The 23,083-nt window shown below is 39.2% G+C and overlaps 2 protein-coding genes across 5 annotated transcripts in view; both read right to left on the reverse strand.

Moving 5' to 3' along the window:
- Positions 1-23,083, reverse strand: part of DOCK4 (dedicator of cytokinesis 4) — a 471,167-nt gene that overhangs the window by 232,791 nt on the left and 215,293 nt on the right. For all 4 annotated transcript variants that reach the window (XM_053609306.1, XM_053609304.1, XM_053609303.1 and 1 more), the window contains exons 6-7: positions 11,676-11,824; positions 6,607-6,691 (exon numbers count right to left, since the gene is read on the reverse strand). In XM_053609306.1, coding sequence (XP_053465281.1) covers positions 6,607-6,691; positions 11,676-11,824 — 234 coding nt within the window. The remainder of the gene's footprint in view (positions 1-6,606; positions 6,692-11,675; positions 11,825-23,083) is intronic.
- LOC128598655 (myosin regulatory light polypeptide 9-like) lies at positions 2,590-3,527 on the reverse strand. The gene has a single exon (XM_053609307.1). It carries the CDS (start codon positions 3,459-3,461, stop codon positions 2,943-2,945), a length of 519 nt encoding a protein of 172 aa, XP_053465282.1. The 5' UTR covers positions 3,462-3,527; the 3' UTR covers positions 2,590-2,942.

Here is a 23,083-nt window from a genome sequence, read left to right on the forward strand (position 1 = left end):
ATTAGTATTCAGTAGATTGGATACTTGCCTTTTTGTTGTTGTGATACTTTACTAAGAAGAATATGTTTCAATCCCATCCAGGTTAATATAAAAGATATAAAGTCTCCACCTTTTTTAATGGCTGAATTGTATTCCATGGTATACATATATCACAGTTTCCTGGGTTGGTGGGCATTTAGGTTGTTTCTATATCTTAGCTATTGTAAATTGGGCTGCGATAAACAAGTGCAAATGTCTAGTGCAAATGTCCTTGTGATAAAATGATTTTTTTTCTTCTGGATAGATACCTAGTGATGGGATTGTGATATCAAATGAGAGGTCTGAGTTCTTTGAGAGTTCTCCATACTTCTCTCCAAAGAGGCTGTATTAGTGTGTAGTCCCACTAAGAGTGTAAAAGCGTTCCCTTCTCTCCACATCAGTGCCAGCATCTGCAACTTTGGGATTTTGTGATGTGGGTTATTCTCACTTGGGTGAGGGTGGTTTTGATTTGCATTTCTCTGATGATTAGGGCTGATGAGCATTTTTTTCAAATGTTTGTTAGTTATTCATCTGTCTTCATCAGAGAAGGTTCTGTTCATGTCTCTTGCTCAGTAATAAATGGGATTTTTCACTTTATTTTTTGTTGACTGAGTTCATAAATACATTATTTTTAAAAGTACACCTCACATTGTGGAATATATTAGCCATAATTACTAGAAAAACATTCCATTATTTTCCTACAGAAAAATATTCCAACTGTAAAAAAAAAATTCTGCCCTGTTTTCTATGAAGGTTGCTTTATTTTGTGCTTTTGAAATTCTTTTGACTAGGGCAAGCACTATATATTCATAAAACTACACCTCTAACAAAGCAGCTTTTTTTTTTCCTGGAATTGACAATTTATTTACTTAAAAGTTCAACATATGTTCATTTAACAGGGTATCACAGCACAAGCTACTGAGAAGAAATGAATGACTAATAAAGGCCAGAGCTGGAGAGACAGATGTAAAAATCTTCTGAAAAGAGCAGACCTGAGGAGGTATCTGCTCTTGACTTCAAACAGTGCAGAGTTCCCAGCATTAATCACAACATTCACTAAGCACTGAGGGAGAAGATTAGCTCCCTTATTCATACAAAGAATCCAATCTATCTACATCAGTGGTTCTCAACCCTGGCTGCACTTTAGAGTCCCCAAGAGAGCTTTCAAAAAAATACTTATGCCCAGGTCCTATCCCAGAACAATTAAATTAAAATTTCTAGGGGATGGGGGTCCAGAAATGGGTAGTTTTAAAAGCTCCCCAGTTGATTCTAATGGGCAATGAGGGCTGAGAATCTTTGATCGGGATCATGTACAGAGAGGTGCAAATCACGGCAAACTAAAAAATATACTGTTGCATCTACATAGTTATTGCCTTGGAAACGCTGGTGTTTGCATGCATGCCAGTCCAGTCATAAGCCTACTTGATTCTATCCTTTGCACATGTGACAAGGGCCCTCACACCTGGTACACTCTGGTCTTGAACCACCCCTCTCCCCCAAATGATTACTTGCTCGTCTCTTGGTAATTCACTAAATTGGGGGACTGTATCTGTAAAAATATTATTGCAATAACAAAATTTAAAAAGCTTACACTTCAAGAGCTATAATTTGGTAGTTATAGCACAAAGATAAAAATTTATCTTGAAATAATTTATAGGTACACATGGATTTACCAGTTACTCTAAATTTGTTTATCGTTGGACAAGATCTTTGAATAGAAGAAACAGACTCATCCTCAAAATTTATTTAACTGCCCAATAGTTTTAATCTTAGTTTATTGTATTAATTATTGGATGACATGTCTACACCAAGGTTTTTCAACCTCAGTGTTACTGACAATTGGGCTGCATATTTCATTGTCATGGGAGCTGCCCTCGCTTCCTAGCATGTGCAGCAACTTTCTCTCTCTCCCACCTCCTGTTGTGACAATCAAAAATGTCTCCAGACAATGCTAAATGTCCCCTGAGGAGTGAAATTGCCTCTGAGAATGACTATTTTTCATTTGATAAAGGCTAATATAACCTACTAAGGATCACAAAGCAAGCAGGTAGTCTGATCTTAGAAAACCATAAAAGCTTCCTAAAAAGACACTCTGCAGAGAATCTGGCTAATAAGGTTCTCTGTATTTATCTAGGAACTGAGATCTTGCCTTTGGCACTAAACCAAACTTTCCAAGTGGACATATGTTAACACTGTGAGGTTTAGCACTTTTGCTGTTTAGATGAATACAATTAGGTGAGAAAGATGTGCTAACAGGGCTATTAAAAACCTAAAGTAAGCCTTTTTTTTTCTTCTAATGATGCAATAGGGAATTAGTAAGATGAAAACACCTATTTCAAACAGGACACCGACAAGAAAAAGTAAGAGAAGCAGCAACAATTAATCAAATATCCTCTTAGGTCATATCACCTCTATGCTATGGTCCATCATCTTTAAATCACCAAACAACAACAACAACAATTGGTGATGGTGCCTCCCAAATACCTGGTTGCATGGAGAAAAAGACCAGGGCTACAGGAAATCAATTTTGTGCTGGTCAGGATACAAATATGAACTTGAAAAAGAGGCTGATTTTTTTTTTTTAAGAAATTTAAACAAGTATTTTATTGTAAAGTTTAATTACAGTTCAGAAAAAATTGAGCGAATAACTTTCTCTGAAAAAATATATTGACTCTGTAGACTGCACTTATTTGGGGAGGAGAGGGGGTAGCAAGTTAAATTACCATAGTCTCTATTCTGAACATGATATAAAGTCCCATTTCCAGTCTGATTATAAAGATACATATGCCCCAAATGGCTGAGAATTAAATACAACAGGAAAAGCAAAAGCTGTAAAGCTAAGGGCATGCAATAGGCTCTAAGAGAAAATCTCAGAAATACACAAAGTGGCAACAGGAACGTTTGGCTGGAATTTGAAGTTCTTTTCAGTCGTCTTTGTCTTTTGCTCCATGTTTAAGGATGCGGATGAACTCAATAGAATTGAAGTTCCCCTTTTTGTCAGTAGGTGTTTCTCTGTACAGCTCATCCACGTCCTCATCCGTAAACGGATCTCCCATGGTTGTAAGCAGCTCTCTCAGGTAATCTTCCTGAATGGCGCCAGTTGCTTCTTCATCAAAGCAAGCAAAAGCATTTCTAATGACATCTTCTGGGTCTGTGCCATTTAACCTCTCACCAAACATGGTGAGGAACATGGTGAAATTGATGGGGCCTGGAGGCTCATTCATCATGGCATCCAGATATTCATCAGTTGGATTTTTCCACAGTGAGGCAAGCGTATCGTGCAAATCTTCCTTGTCAATGAAACCATCTCTGTTCTGATCAATCATGTTGAAGGCTTCCTTGAACTCCAGAATCTGTGACTGGTCAAACATGGCAAATACGGTGGATGTTGCATGCTGAGGGCGCTTCTTGGTGGTCTTGGTCTTTGTCCTTTTACTAGCCATGGTGGTGGGTAACTCCCTGCACAGCCACGAGAATCCGAGCACTTTAACAACACACTCGCTGCCACTTTCACCACACTTCTCAAGAGGCTGATTTTTTAAAGAGAACATGTCCTTCTGAAAGTTATAATTATTTGGTTTTTTTCTTGGGGTATTGTCTTTGTTTTAGAAAGAGTAAAATGCAAAATCTTTTGAGGAGAAATTAAGTTTTCATGTACAATCACATTATTTTATTTTCCTCATCTATAAAATCTAGGATCTGAGTGTAAAATATTGAAATACCTCCTCCTGTTTTTCCCACCAATGGCAGACATTAGTAATCAATCAGAGCCTAGATGAGATCCCAGAATCTTATAAACACTGCATTCCAGGCAGCCACCACCAATAAATTGGAATGTTGTGAAAGGTGAAATCAATTTGCTCCCTTACATATAATTTTAACTTAAAAGAACAGAGGTAAAATTGCACACACACACAAAATTGAACTAGTATCAGATGTGATTGTTAAATATTTGACATTGCTAGCTAAATATGCTCTGTCAAAGAGAAATAAATGTGCGTGATGTGTGGAACTTCCAGGAAGGGTTGTTAAAGTAGTTGTATTCACTAAGAGGAACCTTTCTCCTTTCTACTGACTGGAGTCCAGATGCAATGGTGAGGACTCTTGCAGCTACATTGTTCTTTGAGGTATGCTTGTGATTGCACAACAGAAAGATAAGCACCTATATCCTTTTCTCACCAGGAAACTACAAACTCAAAATTTCCTTCTTCTAGAATTTATATTGTGAGAAATAAAATTCTATCATGTCTAAGTTTCTATTATTTATTTCATTTAAAATAGACAAAACTAATCCTAGTATTTAGCATATAAATTATCAGTTATTCTGTTGCCTCTCTCTGAGGCAAATGAAATAAAAAATGGGGTGATGCCCGTGGCTCAGTGAGTAGGGCGCCAGCCCCATATACCAAGGGTGGTGGGTTGGAACCTGGCCCCAGCCAAACTCCAACAAAAAATAGCCAGGCACTGTGGCGGGTGCCTGTAGTCCCAGTTACTTGGGAGGCTAAGGCAAGAAAATCGCTTAAGCCCAAGAGCTGGAGGTTGCTGTGAGCTGTGACACCATAGCACTCTACTGAGGGTGACAAAGTGAGACTCGGTCTCTTAAAAAATAAATAAATAAATAATGACAGAATGCGTAGGTGTTCTGCATATATTATTTGTTAAGGAAAGACACTTTATATGTTTCTTATTTAATCTTCATAACAAACATGAAAAGAATTATTTCCCCATTTAGTACTTGAAGAAACTGAGGCTCTGAGACATCAAGTCCAAGACCACAGAGCCGGTAAAGGAACAGCTGAATGGCAAATCTAGTTATTTGGAGCACAATCCATGATGGTCTTTTGGTAATACCTAATAAGCTCAAATGACCTTGAAAACAATTAAATGCATTACTTATTAAGTGCAAAGCACTGTACAAGATTACCTTTGAGCCTATAGAGGTAGCAGAAGACTCAGCGTGCACACTCAAGAAACGTAAAATTGAGCGATGATTTAAAAAGTGAAAGAAAAAATATGTTCAGTGAGTTAAATAAATGAAATAAGGATGTTGCATAAGCAGATGTGACTGACAAATGAACTATAGAGAGATTTTTTTACGTAAGCTAAGAAGTCATGATGGCTCAGAATACTCTTCACACACATTTGTTCCTTCTTCACCCTCCTCTAACTGATCTGTAACTGTATGCCTGCTACGTGCCAGATCCCTGCTTAGCACAGATGTCATAAAGGCATGCAGCACACACCACCACTCCCAGGAAGTTCGGCATACAGTAAAGGAAGTCCTCTACAAAAACCGACAATGAAGTATTAATAATCTGAACTTCCATCTGATGATTAAGGACAAGATTGAAAGTGATCATGAGAACTGCCTTCTCACCTGACAAACTTATTAATAAATTTTCCTACATTTTTCAGATATGGATAATCTATAGGTTAAGGATATCTCACTATTTTCTATAGTAGTATAGAAAAATACTATGATCTTGGAAAACTACCCCACAAGAGGCAGGATCTTCCAAAAAGTCTACTATTTCCAACAGCAATTCCTCCTAGGAACATTATGGTAAGAAGCAGTTACCAAGACCAAAGTAAAATTACAAAAGGGTAATGACCTTTGAAAGCCCTTCCCTACCACCTACTTCAATGATTTTGGGTTTAGTTAACATCAAGAGATTAGATAAATTTTTTTTTGTTTTTTTTTTGTAGAGACAGAGTCTCACTGTACCGCCCTCGGGTAGAGTGCCGTGGCGTCACACGGCTCACAGCAACCTCCAACTCCTGGGCTTACGCGATTCTCTTGCCTCAGCCTCCTGAGCAGCTGGGACTACAGGCGCCCGCCACAACACCCGGCTATTTTTTGTTGCAGTTTGGCCGGGGCTGGGTTTGAACCCGCCACCCTCGGCATATGGGGCCGGCGCCCTACTCACTGAGCCACAGGCGCCGCCTAGATAAATTTTTTTTTGAGTATTTAAGAATATAAGGTTAAACACAAGGCAGATTGGACCAGATTTGGGGAAACTTGATGCCAAGCAAAAACACTGGACTTTAATCTATAAATAAATTCAAATCAAAGGTGATACCACGGTGGATGGTATGATCAAATATTTTAGGATTATTAACTGGCTTTAGCACTTAGAAACGGACTGGGGTCAAGGTGGGATGGGTGCAAGACCAGAAGGTGAGGCGCTAGGACAGAAGGAAACCTAGTACGCTGGTGAGCAATGACCAGATATTGTTGTCACAGCACAGTCCTGAAACACAACAGATGACTTCATGCGACAAGTACACATTTCACCAGATTAGGCAAAAAGTATAAATATTTTCAAAAGAACTGAATGAACACTTCTGTGAATTTACTTGCTAGTGCCTGGGTGTTGGGGGTTTGCTGAGGGTATCACATCACCCTGAGATAGGTTAAGTATCCCAGTACCGTACTCAGGGCATGGTCACCTCAGCTCTCAATTCTCCCCACTCTCTCCAAATTAAATCTGGAACATCCTGTTCCTACAAAACCAAGCAGGCATGAAAAGTGCCATGGAAACCACAAAATCAGCAGTGAGGCTGTGAGGCCGGATTTCCTGCACCTACCAGCCGGTAGAGCTCAGTGATGCTGATGTCCTCCGGATCCACCATGGCGTACTCCTTCCTAGGCACCAGGTCTAGTCCCAGTTGTCTAGAAAACAAATTGAAAATGCTTGAGGAAAAAGCTACGTCCATGAAATACACTAAAAATAATTATTTTTACTATATCACCTTGAAATTACACACCATGTTTCTCTGACCTGTACATTTCACCTTGTATGACTTGTGGCCACAGTCGAGGCAGACAATGTAAGTAGGCTGGACACCGGGCTTAACCTCTTGTGTCAGGTGCCATTACAGCTGATATGTGGCTTGCTGGGTTGAAAAGTACTCTAAGGTTAGAGCTGGCCTCAGAGGGACCAAGCATGGTAATTGATTTGTGATGTCCTGGCATCCGCAGAGGAAAGTGAGGCTAACCTTGTTCTGGCAGTTTCCCTCCAGTGACCTTGGTAAGAGACTCCTCTCCAGGACACCTGCTGTATAACACTGATACCAATGCCACGTAATTCCCTTCCTCTCCTTAACCATCCCTGACCACCCACAACAACATGAGGAACTGTATTAAAGGGTCCTGGCATTAGGCAGGTTGAGAACCACTGCTCTATAAGCTGCTGTACTCACATTCCCTGCTGGAAAGACAAGGGTCAGTCCAAGTAGTCATCTGATTAACTCCCTTTCCGAGCCGCACCTCAGGTAAGCACACGACTGAAGCACAAATACCCCATGGGCTGGATAGAAGCTTATTAGAGGCTGGTATAGAATGTTTAGTCTAAACAGTAATAATAGATATTGGCTGTCAACAAGATTTCTTCCCTGAAAACATGAACTTGGAAATTCAGATATCAGCCATATGGGATGAGGAAGACAAGCCATGGGAGGGGTAGGTGACCCACATCACTGCAGAATGAATGAGTAAAGATCAATTCCATGGCTTGGTGCCCATAGCTCAGTGGTTAGAGCACCAGCCACATACATCAGGCTGATGGGTTTGCTAAACAACAATGACAACTGCAACAAAAAATCACTGGGCGTTGTGGCAGGCACCTATAGTCCTAGCTACTTTGGGAGGCTGAGTCGAGAGAATCACTTAAGCCCACGAATTTTGAGGTTGCTGTGAGCTGTGATGCCACAGCACTTTACCAAGGGTGACAAAGTGAGACTCTGTCTCAAAAATAAATAAAATAAAATAATTAGGATCACCTCCAGCTGTAGATGTTCTGCAGCCCCAGAAACCAGTGACCTGCCAGTCCCTCCTGTCCACAGGCTTGACTGTTCAACTTCTGCTGGAGTCTGACCGGTGACAAGAGACTTCTTTGTTTTTTATTTTTTTATTATCTGGTTTTGTTGTTTTGTTTTTTATTGTTAAATCATAGCTGTGTACACTGGTGCAATTGCCTGTACCCATTCTAAGATGCACCATAGATGTGGCCCCACCCATTGTTAATCCCAAGGTAGATCCTTAGAAGAAGCCTCCCATTGTGTGAGGTACCTTCGCTCACAGAATAGCCTCAGGGTAGTGCTTGAGAGTCAGGAGGAATGAGGCTATAGCAGGGGAGAGACCAGATGGAGGGAGATCACACAGGACCTGGGGAGCAGGGGGTGGGGGGTGTTTTAGATCAGCTCAGTCATTAAACTACTGTGTGACATCAAGAAGAAAGGATGAACTGATCCTCCCTCCTGTATAATCTTAGCCAGAAAGTCAAAGGACACCACGGGACTCTACGAGCAACAGGAACATGTGCCATTATTTTGGTGCTGTCTGCAGCTCCCAGGTGAGAACATTAGGGAATAATAAGATGGATTATATCCTCCCCATCCCAAGCTTCCACATCCAAAGGGCTGCTCTTCAACAGTTTGATATAGAACTCGAGATAGAACACATTCTTAATTTATGTTCACCCAGAGATATATGTCCTGACAGACAATTTTGTGGGACAATTCGATCTGCTTTAATAAGCAAGAGAATCATCTTAATTTGCTTCCCACTTAGCACTGTTCAATAAGAAAACAAATTTATACTTAAAGGAGTAAGGTAAATGCATAATCTCTATACTTTTAAATACTTTTAAATAAATGACCGAAGACATTCAAAGAGAACAGAATGAGAGCTCAGAAAATTCACAAAGGTGAGGATGATCTAAATATAATTATACGCTCATTTTCATCCATCAATGTTTTACCAACTTATCATAAATTAGCCACAGAATTGCCCCAAAGAACAAGCTAAAACTTACGTAAATCCAAAACAGAGTCATGATTCAGCCATAATTAATGTTTTTCCTGCCTTCCCCCTTTCGTTCTGCCATCATTTTCCTTCACAAACTGAAGAAATATCATTTTCTTGCCTGCTCAACATTCTGAAGTTATTTTTGATAAGCTAACTTCATCCAACTTTCCTCCTATTTACAAACTAGTCCTTTAAATAAGGACCAGAATAATGACTAAGAGCCAAAATAAATCAGAGAAAACGCAAAGGTTTTTCAAAATGATAAAGACACACAGGAAAGCCAAGCAGCAGAGGGCCACTCTCCAGTTCCCACTCCACCCCCACAGCAGGACTGGAAGCTCAGTGCAAGAGGCAGCAAGTCTCAACTGCCCAGAAGTGCTATATGTTTTAAATCCTGTCATCCTGAACCTGACAGGGCCCTCAGATCTTCTCTAGTTCAACTTTCTCCTTTGACAATTAACTGGCCTTAAGAAGGGCTGAAGAATTTGTTTCAATTCTTAAAAATGTAGAGTTCCTAAAATTCCTAGTCCAACACTCTTGTTGCCCTTCCTTACCTGGCAATTGTCTCATTTCTCACAGGAATGAGTCTTCTAGAGATAAATAAATGGGGCTACTCCATTCACTGTCTATAAAAAGAAGAATGGCACATTGTGTTCAACAAAATACCAGAAGTTCTCTGGGTGAGATGGAGTTCTAAAATCTGTTAGCAAGTCTGTGTACTTATATCTATAACCTATAACGTCTTGGTGGGAATCACACCTTGCTTCTGACAAAGTGACTTCCTGTAGTTAGGGAAGTAACATTCTGGTTTCAAATCAGTTTTTCCGGATATGAGGCAAATTTACCCATAGTTCATTTTCCAGGCATTTTCTCCTTTCTGTCTGCTTTTCTTTCTGCTGCAGTAAGATCCTTTGAAGGTCCAAAGGGTTGAGAGGGATTTGGAAGAGGAAAAAAAGAAACTAAATGGCCATATAGGATATTAAGAAACAATTTCACACGCAAAAGTTTGAGGTTGCTGTGAGCTGTGAAGCCACAGCACTCTACCGACAGTGACATAGTGAGACTCTGTCTCAAAAAAAAAAAAAAAAGAAAAAGAAAAAGAAAAGAAATTGCAAGTTAAAAAAGAGGGCAGCACCTGTGGCTCAGTGGGTAGGGCGCCGGCCCCATATACCGAGGGTGGCAGGTTCAAACCCAGCCCTAGCCAATTGCAACAACAACAACAACAACAACAACAAAATAGTCAGGCGTTGTGGTGGGTGCCTATAGTCCCAGCTACTTGGGAGGCTGAGGCAAGAGAATCGCCTAAGCCCAGGAGTTGGAGGTTGCTGTGAGCTATGACGCCACAGCACTCTACCAAGGGTGATGAAGTGAGACTCTGTCTCAAAAAAAAAAAAAAAAAAAGAAAAGAAAATACTTGAATAATATACTTCTATATTAATTTTTAAAAATCTGGCTCAGTGCCTGTGGCTCAAATGGCTAAGCCACCAGCCACATACACCTAAACTGGTGGATTCAAATCCAGCCTGGGCCTGCCAAACAACAGTGACAGCTGCAACCAAAAATAGCCAGGCATTGTGGCGGGCGCCTGTAGTCCCAGCTACTTGGGAGGCAGAGGCAGTAGAATTGCTTGAGCCAAGGAGTTGGAGGTTGTTGTGAGCTGTGATGCCACAGCACTCTACCCAGGGCGACAGCTTGAGGCTCTGTCTCAAAATAAATAAATAAATAAATAATTTTTAAAAATCAGAAAAAGCAGGCAGCACCCATAGCTCAGTGGTAGGGCGCCAGCCACATGCACTGAGGCTAGTGGGTTCAAACCCGGCCCGGGCCTGCTAAACAACAATGACAAGTACAAAAAAAAAAAAAATAGCTGGGCCTTATGGTGGGCGCCTGTAATCCCAAGAGTTAGAGGTTGCTGTGAGCTGTGATGCAATGGTACTCTACCAAGGGGGACATAGTCAGACTCTGTCCAAAAAAAAAAAAAAAAAAATGCAGAAAATCGGAAAAATACATAAACAATTTACAGAAGAAAACTACAAATAACCTATAAAACATTCAATTTCACTGATAAAATGTAGGTTTGAGATAATATTTTTATCAAATAAATTAAGATTGAAAAAAAAAAATGAAAGAAAGGAACAATTTCACTGCCTTAAACCTAAGCGTCCCTAGGAGTATAGTCAAAGTTGGCTTATTCTAATTTCTCACTCCTATATTAATATTTGTACTTAGAGTAATATCAGCATTGATCAGAGCTTTCAGTGATTAGATTTACCACTTAAGTGCTTGGCTGATATTTTAAATGAGTCACTTATAGTTTTATTTAAAAGTAAATCTCCATCAGGTACAGCATTTTACTGCGTTCTCCCAAGCAGCTCCTCAAAATGGCCAATAGGTATGTGCAGAACCAATCACAGCAATAATAAAAGGCCCCACTTGGGCAACTGCCATAAGACTTCTAACAGAAGCTGTTAACATTATTGTCTCCCTCTGGATTGCACTGGCCACCTGCTACCTTGATACAGAAGAGGTATATATTAAAAGCAAATACACATGCCAAACCCAAAGGCTATCTGAAAATAAGATCCATTTTAGCCAGAAGTCATACAGATTAATTCCAGTAAACATGTCCTTTTCCATGAGCACGAGCATACTTCAGATCACACAAGGCACTAAGGAACAAACACCAACCCATGAGGAAGTGGTTCTCTGCTGACAGTTTTCTTACAAAAGAAGAGAACTGGGAAGATCCATAGTTTTGTTCTGGGGGTGTGGCCACGTCCTGGCTCAGGCCTACGTCATTTCCACTGTGAGCACCCACAGGCTGCTGCCCAGGATGGGCGGTACTCACTCGTTGCCCCAGTCGAGCCGCGCGGTAATGTGGCGCTTCACGTCCTTCATGCGGTCATGGGTAAGATGCCCCACCAGCACCTGCCGCCGCAGGTCCAAGATTTCATTCATGATGTGCCACAGCCGGTGGAAGAGATCACCTTCGTTTCTCTAAGAAATACACAAACGGTGAGATTTAATAACCAGTCCCCATACTGAGCTATGGGAAAACTAAAAAGGGAGCCCCCAATATGTTGCCATTCTGTGGACAAATCCATCATGCCATTGATGGGCTCTTCTTGTCATTGCCCTCAAACGTACACCCTGCTCTCTCTGGATGCCTCCATTCACAATGCTGCTCTCCTGTCCAAGAACCAGCTTTACTTCTCAGACTCCTCACGATGCCTCCACACCGAGAGCTTGGCCCAGCCTCTGCAGTTTGTGTAGGCTGCCTCCCCTTTCCTCCTCATGGGCTCCTTTCTTTACCTCTGCCCGAATTCTGCTATCTGCCCTGCTATCATTTGTCTAGTATTTAGACCTTTAAAAAATGATGCATTCTTCTTACTCTTAAAACAGTTGTGTAGATTCAAGATAATCTCCTGTGAAATTCATTGAACTATGCAGGTTAGTGGAAAGAAGACAGGTTAATCTCCTGGCTTCAAATCCTGGTTTTGACACTTACTAGTTCTATAGACTTTGAGTATGAGTTTTTCATCTGTAAAACCGGCATTTCTGTCTTCTGCAAGGCTGTTTCATAGATTAGTGATAAGGATTGTCAAGAGAGCTAAAGGACTTCAATCTGAATGCCATTTACTGGCTGAGAAAGTTTTGACAATTTATTAACCTCTTTGCGTTTGTTTTCTCATCTGTAAAATGGGTCTCAGGATAACTATCTCAAAGGATTGCTGTATTACTGAGTTATGAAAACTCTTGCCTGGAATAAATATCATGTATTAGTTGTTACTAGTACTGCTATTGTTTGGGGCTTGGTCTACAATGAGTCCTCTACAAATACCGTCTCTTTACCAAAGATATATATCAAAATATATATCTCTTACCCAATACCCATTAGTGTTGACTTATGTAAATACTGTATTTACCCTTCATCTCTCTTAACTTGAATCTATGCTTTTACTTTCTACAAAATTTATTAGAAGACTACATGAATAGCAATACAAAAGTAATGAGGTTATTATCCATCTAAAATCCTCTATGGTGATAAGCTGCCAAAAATTCAAGTCCTGTGTGCTGGGTAAAGACAACCAGTCATTACAAATTTTTCATTTTTAAAAGTAGTGGAGAGTTCTCTGCTCTTTTAATAGTTGGTGTCTAGAAGAATTTTCATGAACTGTGCGGGTAGGACAGATTTGCCAGAGGAAATAAAAAGCATTCTCCAGGATGCAAATTCATGATCTACTCAGAAATAATCTTACCTTTCCCTCAACTACCAAAACACTCCCTTGAGCCTTTTAGTCTATGACTTCTCACTCTTTACTTATGTTACACACTCACATACAAGTCATTACAAGAGCCTTGTAATACAATACTCTTATAAGTAACTGCTCAATGTCTGTGGTCTCCACTTGGCTGTAAATATACAACCACAGTGGCTGGGCCTGCCTTGTGCAGCCCTAGCAGCTGGAGAATGAAGGAAGGAATGGATGGATGGATGAATAGCTCGATTTAAAGCTGTCAGTTTTTATAGACCTTGGTGGGGGGTGTTCTGGTTTTTTGTTTAGTTTTTTTTATTTTTAAATTAAATCATAACTGTGTACATTAATGCACTTATGGGGTACAATGTGCTGATTTGATATACAAGTTTACATCAAACTTGTTAACATAACCATTACCTCACTTACTTATTTGTTGTGGTAAGACATCTATACTCTATTCTTAATAGTTTAAAAATGTACCATTGCATTGTGCACATTGTGCACATAAGATGAGGTCCCACCAAATAACCTCCCTCATCCCAGCCTCTCTCCCCCCTCCCTCCTCTTTCTTCCTTCTTTCTGTAGTTTTGTTTTATTATTTATATGAATGGATAGGTGATTATATACTGGTTTCATAATAGTATTGAGTACATTAGATACTTTTTCTTCCATTCTTGAGATACTTCACTAAGAAGAATATGCTCCATCCAGGTAAGCATAAAAGATGTAAAGTCTCCATCTTCCTTCATGGCTGCATAATAGTCCATGGTGTACATATAGTGCAATTTTTTAATCCATTCATGGGTCAGAGGACTCTTGGGCTCTTCCATGACTTGGCAAATATGAATCTGGCTACAGTAAACATTCTGCTGCAAATGTCTTTGTTGTAAAATGATTTTTGATCATCTGGGTATATACCCTGTAGAGGAATTGTAGGATTGAACAGCAAGTCTACCTTTAGTTCCCTGAGTATTTTCCAAATTTCTTTCCAAAAAGGACATATTAATTTGCATTTCCACCAACAGTGCAGAAGTGTCCCTTTTCTCCAAATCCACACCAACATCTGTAGTTTTGGGATTTTGTTATGTGGGCTACTCTTACTGGAGTTAGATGATATCTCAAAGTGGTTTAATTTGCATTTCTCTGATTAAAGATAATGAGCATTTTTTCATGTGTTTATAGGCCATGCACCTGTCTTCTTCGGAGAAGTTTCTGTTCAAGTCTCTTGCCCACATAGAAATGGGGTTATTTGCTCTTTTCTTATTGATTAGTTTGAGTTCTTTATGGATTCTAGTTATCAGACCTTTGTCAGAAGCATAACTTGCAAATATCTTCTTCCCTTCTGAAGGTTGTCTGCTTGCTTTACTTACTGTGCTTTTGGCTGTACAGAAGCTTTTTAGTTTGATCAGATCCCAGTAATATAATTTTGGTGTTGGTTCAAATGCCTGGGGGGGTGGGAGGGTGGAGAGGGTCCTCCTCATAAAAAATTCTCCCAGGCCAATTCCTTCAAGTGTTTTCCCTGCACTCTCTTCTAGTATTTTTATAGTTTCATGTCTTAACTTTAAATCTTTTATCCAGTGAGAATCAATTTTTGTTAATGATGAAAGGTAGGGGTCCAGTTTCAGTCTTCTACAGGTCACCAGCCAGTTCACCCAGCACCTTTTGTTAAATAGGAAATCTTTCCTCAAGTGAATGCTTTTGATAGGCTTATCAAAGATCAAATAATAATAAGTGACTGGGTTCATCTCTTGGTTCACTATTGTTCCATATATCTACCTCTCCTTTTTTGTGCCAGTACCATGCTGTTTTGATTACTATAGATTTATAGTATAGCCTGAAGTCTGGTAACATGATGCCTCCTGATTTGTTTTTATTTCTGAGTAAAGTATTGGCTATTCAAGTTTTTTTCTGATTCCATATAAAACAAAGTACTATTTTTTCAAGCTCTTTACAGTATGACAAGGGTGCTTTAATAGGGATTACATTAAATCTGCAGATTGCTTTGGGTGGTACGGACACTTTAACAATGTTGATTCATTCCAACCATGAGCATGGTATGTTTTTCCATTTGTTAACATCTTCAGCTATTTCATTGCCCAGAGTTTCATAATTCTCTTTATAAAGATCTTTCATGTCCTTTGTTAAGTAAATTCCCAGATATTTCATCTTGTTTGGCGTTAGTGTAAAGGAATAGAGTCCTTGACTACATTTTCAATTTGACTTTCGTTGGTGTACATATAAGCTACTGATTTCTAAGTATTGATTTTGTATCATGAGACACTACTTTCCTTGATTGCTTCTAAGAGTTTTATAGTTGAGTACCCGGGGTTTCCAGGAATAAGATCATGTCATCTGTGAAGAGTGACAGTTTGGCCACCTTTGGCCCCATCTGGATACCCTTCATCACCTTATTTTGCTTGATTGCGATGACTAAGATTTCCATTACTATGTTGAAAAGCAGTGGCATCCTTCTCTAATTTCAGATCTGAGTAGAAATGATTTCAATTTTATTCCATTAAATATGATATTGGCTGTGGGCTTGCTTTATATGGCCTCTATCAGTTTAAGAAATGTCCCATCTAATCCTATTTTAATAAGTGTTCTGATCAGGAAAGGATGCTGGATATTATCAAAAGCTTTTTCTGCATTAACTGAGAGAATCATACGGTCTTTTTATTTATTTTACTTATATGATGTATTATATTATATATTTATGTATGTTGAACCAACCTTGTAATCCTGGGATAAAACCAACGTGATCACGGTGTATAATTTTTTGACATATTATTGAAGTATTTGCTAGGATCTTATTGAATATTTTTGCATTGATATTCATTAATGATATTAGTTTATAGTTTTCTTTCTTTGTTGAGTCCTTTCCTGATAGTGATTGTTGCCTCATAGAATGTGTTGGGAAGTATTCCTTCTTTTTCTATGTTTTGGAAAAGGTTATGTAACATAGTTACTAGTTTCTCTTTAAAGGTTTGGTATAAGTCTGATGTGAAGCCATCTGGTCCCAGACTTTTGGGAGATTTCATATAGCTCATGGTATTTCAGTGTTTGATCTAGGTGTATTCAAAATTACTAAATATTTCTGGCTGAGTCTAGGAAGGTGGTATGCTTTCAGTTATTAGTCCATTTCCTCCAGATTTTCATATTTCTGAGAATAGAGTTTTTTTTTGTAGTAATCACTGAAGATTTTTTTGAATTACTGAGGTGTCTATTGCTATTTCTCCTTTATCATTTCTGATTAAGAATATTAGAGTCCCAGCTACTCGGGAGGCTGAGGCAAGAAAATTGCTTAAGCCCAGGAGTTGGAGGTTGCTTTGAGCTGTGTGAGGCCACGGCACTCTACCAAGGGCCATAAAGTGAGACTCTGTCTCTACAAAAAAAAAAAGAAAAGAATATTAGAGATTTTACTTTTCTGTTTCTGATTAGGCTAGCCAAAGGTTTATCAATGTTGTTAATCTTTTCAAAAAAACCAACTTTTTGTTTCGTCGATCTTCTGAATGATTCCTTTCTTTCAAATTTCATTTAATTCTGTTCTAATTTTGGTTATTTCTTTTCTTCTGCTGGGACTTGGGTTGGAAGGTTCTTCCTTTTCCATTTGCTTGAAATGACCCATTAAGTTGCTGACTTTCTTTCTTTCTGTTTTCTTGATGAAGGCTTCCAACAGTATAAATTTCCTTCTTAGGACTGCCTTTGCAGTATCCCACAGGTTTTCATAATTTGTGTCTTCATTATCATTTTGTTCTAAAAATTGAGTGAGTTCCTTCTTAATCTTGTCTTTGACCCAGCTATTATTCAATAAGAATAACTTTGTTTAGTTGCCATGGCTTAGTTTGAGTATGAAGATTCCTGTTGCTGTTGAGTTCAACTTTTATTCCATGATGTCTGAGAATATACAGTAATAATTTCTATTCTTTTAGATTTGTTGAGGTTATACTTGTGTCCTAAGATATGATTTCTTTTGGAGAATGATCCATGGGCTGATGAGAAGAATGTATGTTCAGTTTCACTAGGATGAAATGTTCTTTAAATGTCTGTTAAGTTCATTCGTTCTAGGGTCAAGTTTAAGTCCATTATTTATTTGTTCAGTTTCTTCTTGGAGGATCTATACAGAACTGCCAAAGGGGTATTAAAATCTCCAACTATTATAGTTCTGGAAGATATCAAATTGTTCACATCCATTAGGGTTTTCTTTGTAAATTGAGGAGCATTCTGGTAGGGTGCATAAATGTTAAATATTGAAATCTCTTCATGTTGAGTGTTTCCCTTGACAAATATGCAATTTCTATGCTTATCTTTCCTTATCTTTGTTGGTTTGAAATCTATTGTTTTTTTTTTTGGCCGGGGCTAGGTTTGAACCCACCACCTCTGGCATATGGGACCGGCGCCCTACTCCTTGAGCCACAGGCGCCGCCCAGTTTGAAACCTATTGTATCTTCAAATAGAATTGCACCCCTGCTTTTTTCTGATTTACATTTGCCTGTATTCTATGACCATCCCTTCACCCTGCTTCCTTTTTTATCCTTTAAGGTAAGATGAGACTCTTGTATGGAACAGATATCTGGCCTGAGTTTTTGTGTCCAGTCAGCCAATGATGTGCCTGTTTAGAGGAAAATTTAGCCATTCACATTAATTGAGAGGATTGATAGGCATGGTAATATTTCAGGTGCATTTTTCACAGGTCCAGTGGATACTTTTATTCTGTTCACCATTGTGGGAGTTTGGTTTTTGTTCAATAATTTCTGGGTGAGTTTACTTTGGTGGTATACCATTGTGCTGGTCATTCTGCAAAATGGGACTGAGACTATCCTGGAGAGTTGGCTGAAAAGTCAGAAATAGAATTTGGAATATGAATGGCAAATAAGATCAATAGAATGGAAGAAAAGTTGGAAATAGAAACACAGAGTATTCAAAAGTTGTCTCAAGAAATCAATGAATTCAAAGACAAAATCACAAAGGATATGGACATAATGAGAAAAGAAATATCAGTGCTCATGGAAATGAGAGTTATTCAAGGAGCTTTGTAATACAGTAGAATCCCTCAGATTCTAGATTTGAGTAGGCAGAAGAAACGATCCCTGAAATTGAAGACAAAAACTTTTGAATGCTCCCAAACACTCGAAGAGGCAGAGAAGTGGAGAGCAAAAACTGATCATTCCCTGAGAGAATTGTGGGATCACTCCAAAAGAGCAAACATTAGTCTTATAGGAATTCCTAAAGAGGTTCCTAAAGGCACAGATGCTCTGTGCACAGATGCGCCAAGATATTATGGAGGAGAATTTTTCAACCATGGCAAGAGATACAGAGATTCAGACAGTAGACAATTTCAGAACTCCAACAAGACTCAATCCAAATACAGCATCTCCTAGACACATTGTAATTAGTTTTGCCAAAGTTAATATGAAGGAGAAAATTCTGCAAGCAGTCAGACATAAGAAAAGCATTACCTACGAAGGGAAAAATATTAGAATGACTGCAGATCTCTCAGCCGAAACATTTCAAGCTAGAAGAGGATGGTCATCAACTTTCAATCTCCTGAAACAAAACAATGTTCAGCCCAGGATTATATACCCAGCTAAACTGAGTTTCATTTGTGATGAAGAAATCAAATACTTCACTGACATACCCAAGTTGAGGAAATTTGCCATAACTAAACCAGCTCTCCAGGGGGTTCTGTTTAGAACCATGGAAAAGAATAACAAAGATCAAGAAACACTTGAGGAAGTCAGTGGTAGGAAGAACAGTCTGCTCAAGTCAAACACATTACATTACATAAGGAAATTATAAAATAAGTCAAATCTCATGCTGCAAAGGAGAGAGTGAGAACCCCCTTGAACGGACTGTCACCATGAGAATGTCCAGTCACCTTGAAAAAGTCCTGTGCCTGCTCTTGGAGAATGCATTCTGCCCTTGTTTAGCAGGATGGATTTGATATTCTGTGATATCATATCTAGTACTAAAGTTTAAGAGAATACTAAGATGAGAAGGAAGCAGGATACTTCATAAAATGAAAATCAGCTGGTGACCTTTTGAAAACTCAGTGGTGGCAGGAGCATGATAACCTGCAGGCCTGGCCAGCACATGTGCCCTGCCAGTGTATGGAGAAGGTATAGATCTGGTTTGGTATTGAATCATAAAAGTATGATTCTTTAAAAATTAGACTTAAAAATTGGACACTTAAAAAGGCTATTCAGAAATATAAAAAATGCTTTTGATTTAGTGTTAAATAAAAAAGATGAGGGATGATATTAAACTTTTAGAATAAAATAGTATCTAGAAATTCTGGGGATATAAAAGAAATGTAGCAAAGAGTTAATTGTGAACATTTTAGTTTTTAGGGAATGGGTAAGTTTTATTTGTCATAAAATGAAAACAGCACCAGTTTTAGCAGCACCAGACCTAGATTCAGATTCAGCCTTTACCACTTAGTAGTGCAAGAACATGGATAAATTATGTTTGATAAGATTTGAGAATGAATCTTCTCTGGCAGAGCCCCAGGGGAAAGAGATATGAAATATCCAGCTCAGGGCCTGCACAAATGTATTCAGTAAAAGACAGCTCCTGTATGTCTCCTAAAGTTTTTGTGGTGATACTACTGATACATGATTAAATGATGTTTTAAAGAGTATTATTTAGGCCCCTACCAATGTTATTTAAAAGAGCAATTAGCATTTCTCAAGCATTCACTATGCATTTTTATGCTAAGTGTTTGACATTTATTATCTCATATACTGCTTACAACTTGCAAAATATTATTACCCTCATCAAACTTGTTTCAGTGGAGAAGCTAGGTGCTGTTGGAAAAGAAGATAGACAGAACCCTAAGTATACTTGAAGGCAATGAACTTGAAGTAAAACAACTGACACAAAACCTTTAAATCAGGAAAAGAGAGACCAAATGGTCTGACATGGCCAAGGTAGCCTCATTTCCAATATAAAAAATCTAATATCTTCAGGTTAAAAATTATATTTGATCCTAAAAAACAGACTATCATATCAGTATCCAAAGAACCATGCTAATAATTCTCTTTCTTTCCCATTACTTAGAGCATTAGAAGGAAAGGAGGTTACTTCTAGAGTTTACAACACATAGATTTACAAACCAACAGAGTCTATTCCCAAAATAGATGTGCACAATCTCAAACACAGGTTAAAAAAAAGCGAGGTAAGGCCGAATCCAGAGGAAATTCGACTTTGCTCCCCATCATAAGCTACATAGAAGGAAAAGTGCTAGTGCTTTAGCTCAACTAATGGACAACACTTATACTATCATTATTTTTATAACTCTCTTATGATGGAGATTTAGGATGTTGCAGTGGAACATTTCAAATGGTTTCTTCTATTTTTTTCACGTTAGTATCATGCACAGTGCCACCTAAAGTGAAACAATACCGGAGGCGGAGCAAGATGGCGGCCGAGTAACAGCTTCCTTGCATCTGGGCACCGTGAGTCTGGGGAGATAGGACTCCAGGCATCTCTGGCTGGTGGGAGCTGCCTATCATCACTCCTATGAGGATACAGGGAGTCAGTGAGAGACTTCTGGACCCCAAGAGGAGGACTAAAACAGTGGAAAACCGGCAAGTGGTTGCGTGTGTTCAATCCGTCTAAACCCGCCCGCAACTGTAAGTTCAGTAGCAGCGAGACTGCAAAACAGAAAGGCCTTACCTGTGAACTGTTTTGATGTCCTTGGACTTGGCACTGAGTTGAACTGCCTTGGGGAAGGCCTGAGCGGGAGTACGGAGAACTTTGGCCGTTGTCTAGGGCCCCAGTCTGAGCCGCTGAGCCAGATGGAGCTAATAGTGTTTGGCGGTGGGTCACACGGAACCATTGTCAGTGATCTGCCCTGGCAAGCTCCGCCCTCTGGGTCGCAGAGTTAGAAACGGGTGGGAGCTGGTAACCCAGCGACCAAGTAGCCTAAGTGTGGGGTCTGAGCCGCCTTGCAGCCCTAACCCTCAGGGGCAGAGTGAGACCGGTTTTGACACACTGGGTAAGTGGATAGCCACTTTAGCAGTGATTCCAGCGAGAAAGCTGGGAAAGCTTCTGCTCAGCAAGTTTACAAGTTCAAAGTGCCTTTTAAGTGGGCTGAAGAGAGATTTAGGGTGTCTACCTGTTGGGGTTTGAGAAATCAGCAGCCTCCAGTCGTATCAGAACTGTGATTAACATCTCATACCCCAGAAGACCACGTGTTGCCCAGACAATATTCAATAACATATACAAACTGCTTTTTTTTGGTTGTGTATTTTTTTCTTTTTTTTTTGTTTGGTTGTTCTTTCTTTGTTTATTTTGACGTTGTTGATGTTCTTTTGTTTTTTAATTTCAATCTTTTCCATACAGATCCCTTTTTCTTTCTCAATTTTATTAGTTTAATTATAATTTCCCATTGGTGCCTTTTTTAATAACTAGAACTTCATTTTTGCTAGTGTTTTTACCGCTATCATTTGGTTTTTCACCCAATTTTATCCCCATAAAGTTTTCTGCTTGCTTGTTTTGGTTTGATTTATAGCATTTTTGTCTTTCCTCTCTACTTGGTGGAGGTGGGGTACTGTGTCTGATCAGGTTACCAAAGAGCTGCTGACCTCAAGGGAACCACGCAACTGGGCACCCCCAGAAGGTGGGGTTTTTTAAGGTTGTGTCAAAGTACCCTACTGTACACCTATATTGCTCTGTCTCCCTCTTTCTGTGCCTCTCTTCTTTTTGTCAATATTCCTTATACCCACCCTCTTTCCTTTCTCTTTCTTTTTTTTCTTATCACTCGGTCCCCCTTTCTTTAATCCCTTTTTTGCTCTTCAACCTTCTCACGCTTCTGGTCCTGTAACCCTTAGTCCACAGGCACAAGAACTTAAAGAGCAAGAGGAAGTGAAAGGAAAATTAGGGCAAGGAAACAGATAAAAGAAATCACTCATGAGAAAGAATCAGCAGAAAACTCCAGGCAACATGAACAACCAGTACAGAACAACCCCACCAAAGGACAATGAGGTAGCTACTTCAGAGGATTCCACCTGTAAAAAAATGTTAGGAATGACAGAAAGGGAATTTAGAATACACATGTTGAAAACAATGAAAGAAATGACGGAAACAATGAAGGAAACTGCTAATAAAGTGGAAAATAACCAAAAGGAAATTCAAAAACAGAATCAAATAAGAGATGAACGATATGAAGAATATGAAAAGGATATAGCAGACCTGAAGTAACTGAAACAGTCAATTAGGGAACTTAAAGATGCAATGGAAAGTATCAGCAACAGGTTAGACCATGCAGAAGAAAGAATTTCAGATGTAGAAGACAAAGTTCTTGAGATAACTCAGATAGCAAAAGAGGCAGAAAAGAAGAGAGAGAAAGCAGAATGTTCACTGTCAGAATTATGGGACTTTATGAAGCGTTCCAACATACGAGTTATAGGAATTCCAGAAGGGGAAGAAGAATGCCCCAGAGGAATGGAAGCCATACTAGAAAATATTATAAAAGAAAATTTCCCAAACATCACCAAAGATTCTGACACACTGCTTTCAGAGGGATATCAGACCCCAGGTCGCCTCAACTCTACCGAGCTTCTCCAAGACACATTGTGATGAACTTGTCCAAAGTCAAGACAAAAGAAAAGATTCTGCAAGCTGCCAGGAGTAAGCGCCAGTTGACCTACAGGGGCAAATCCATCAGAGTGACCGCAGACTTCTCTAAGGAAACTTTCCAAGCAAGAAGACAAACGTCATCTACCTTTAATCTACTTAAACAGAACAATTTCCAGCCCAGAATTCTGTACTCTGCTAAGCTAAGCTTCAAAATTGACGGAGAAATCAAATCATTTACGGATATACAAACATTGAGGAAATTCGCCACAACAAGACCAGCTCTACAGGAAATACTTCAACCTGTTCTGCACACTGACCACCACAATGGATCAGCAGCAAAGTAAGAACACAGAAATCAAAGGACAGAACCTAACCTCCACACTGATGCAAAACATAAAACTAAGCAATGGCCACTCAC

This window comes from Nycticebus coucang, chromosome 11 (assembly GCF_027406575.1).
Source record: "Nycticebus coucang isolate mNycCou1 chromosome 11, mNycCou1.pri, whole genome shotgun sequence".
NCBI lineage: Eukaryota > Metazoa > Chordata > Mammalia > Primates > Lorisidae > Nycticebus > Nycticebus coucang.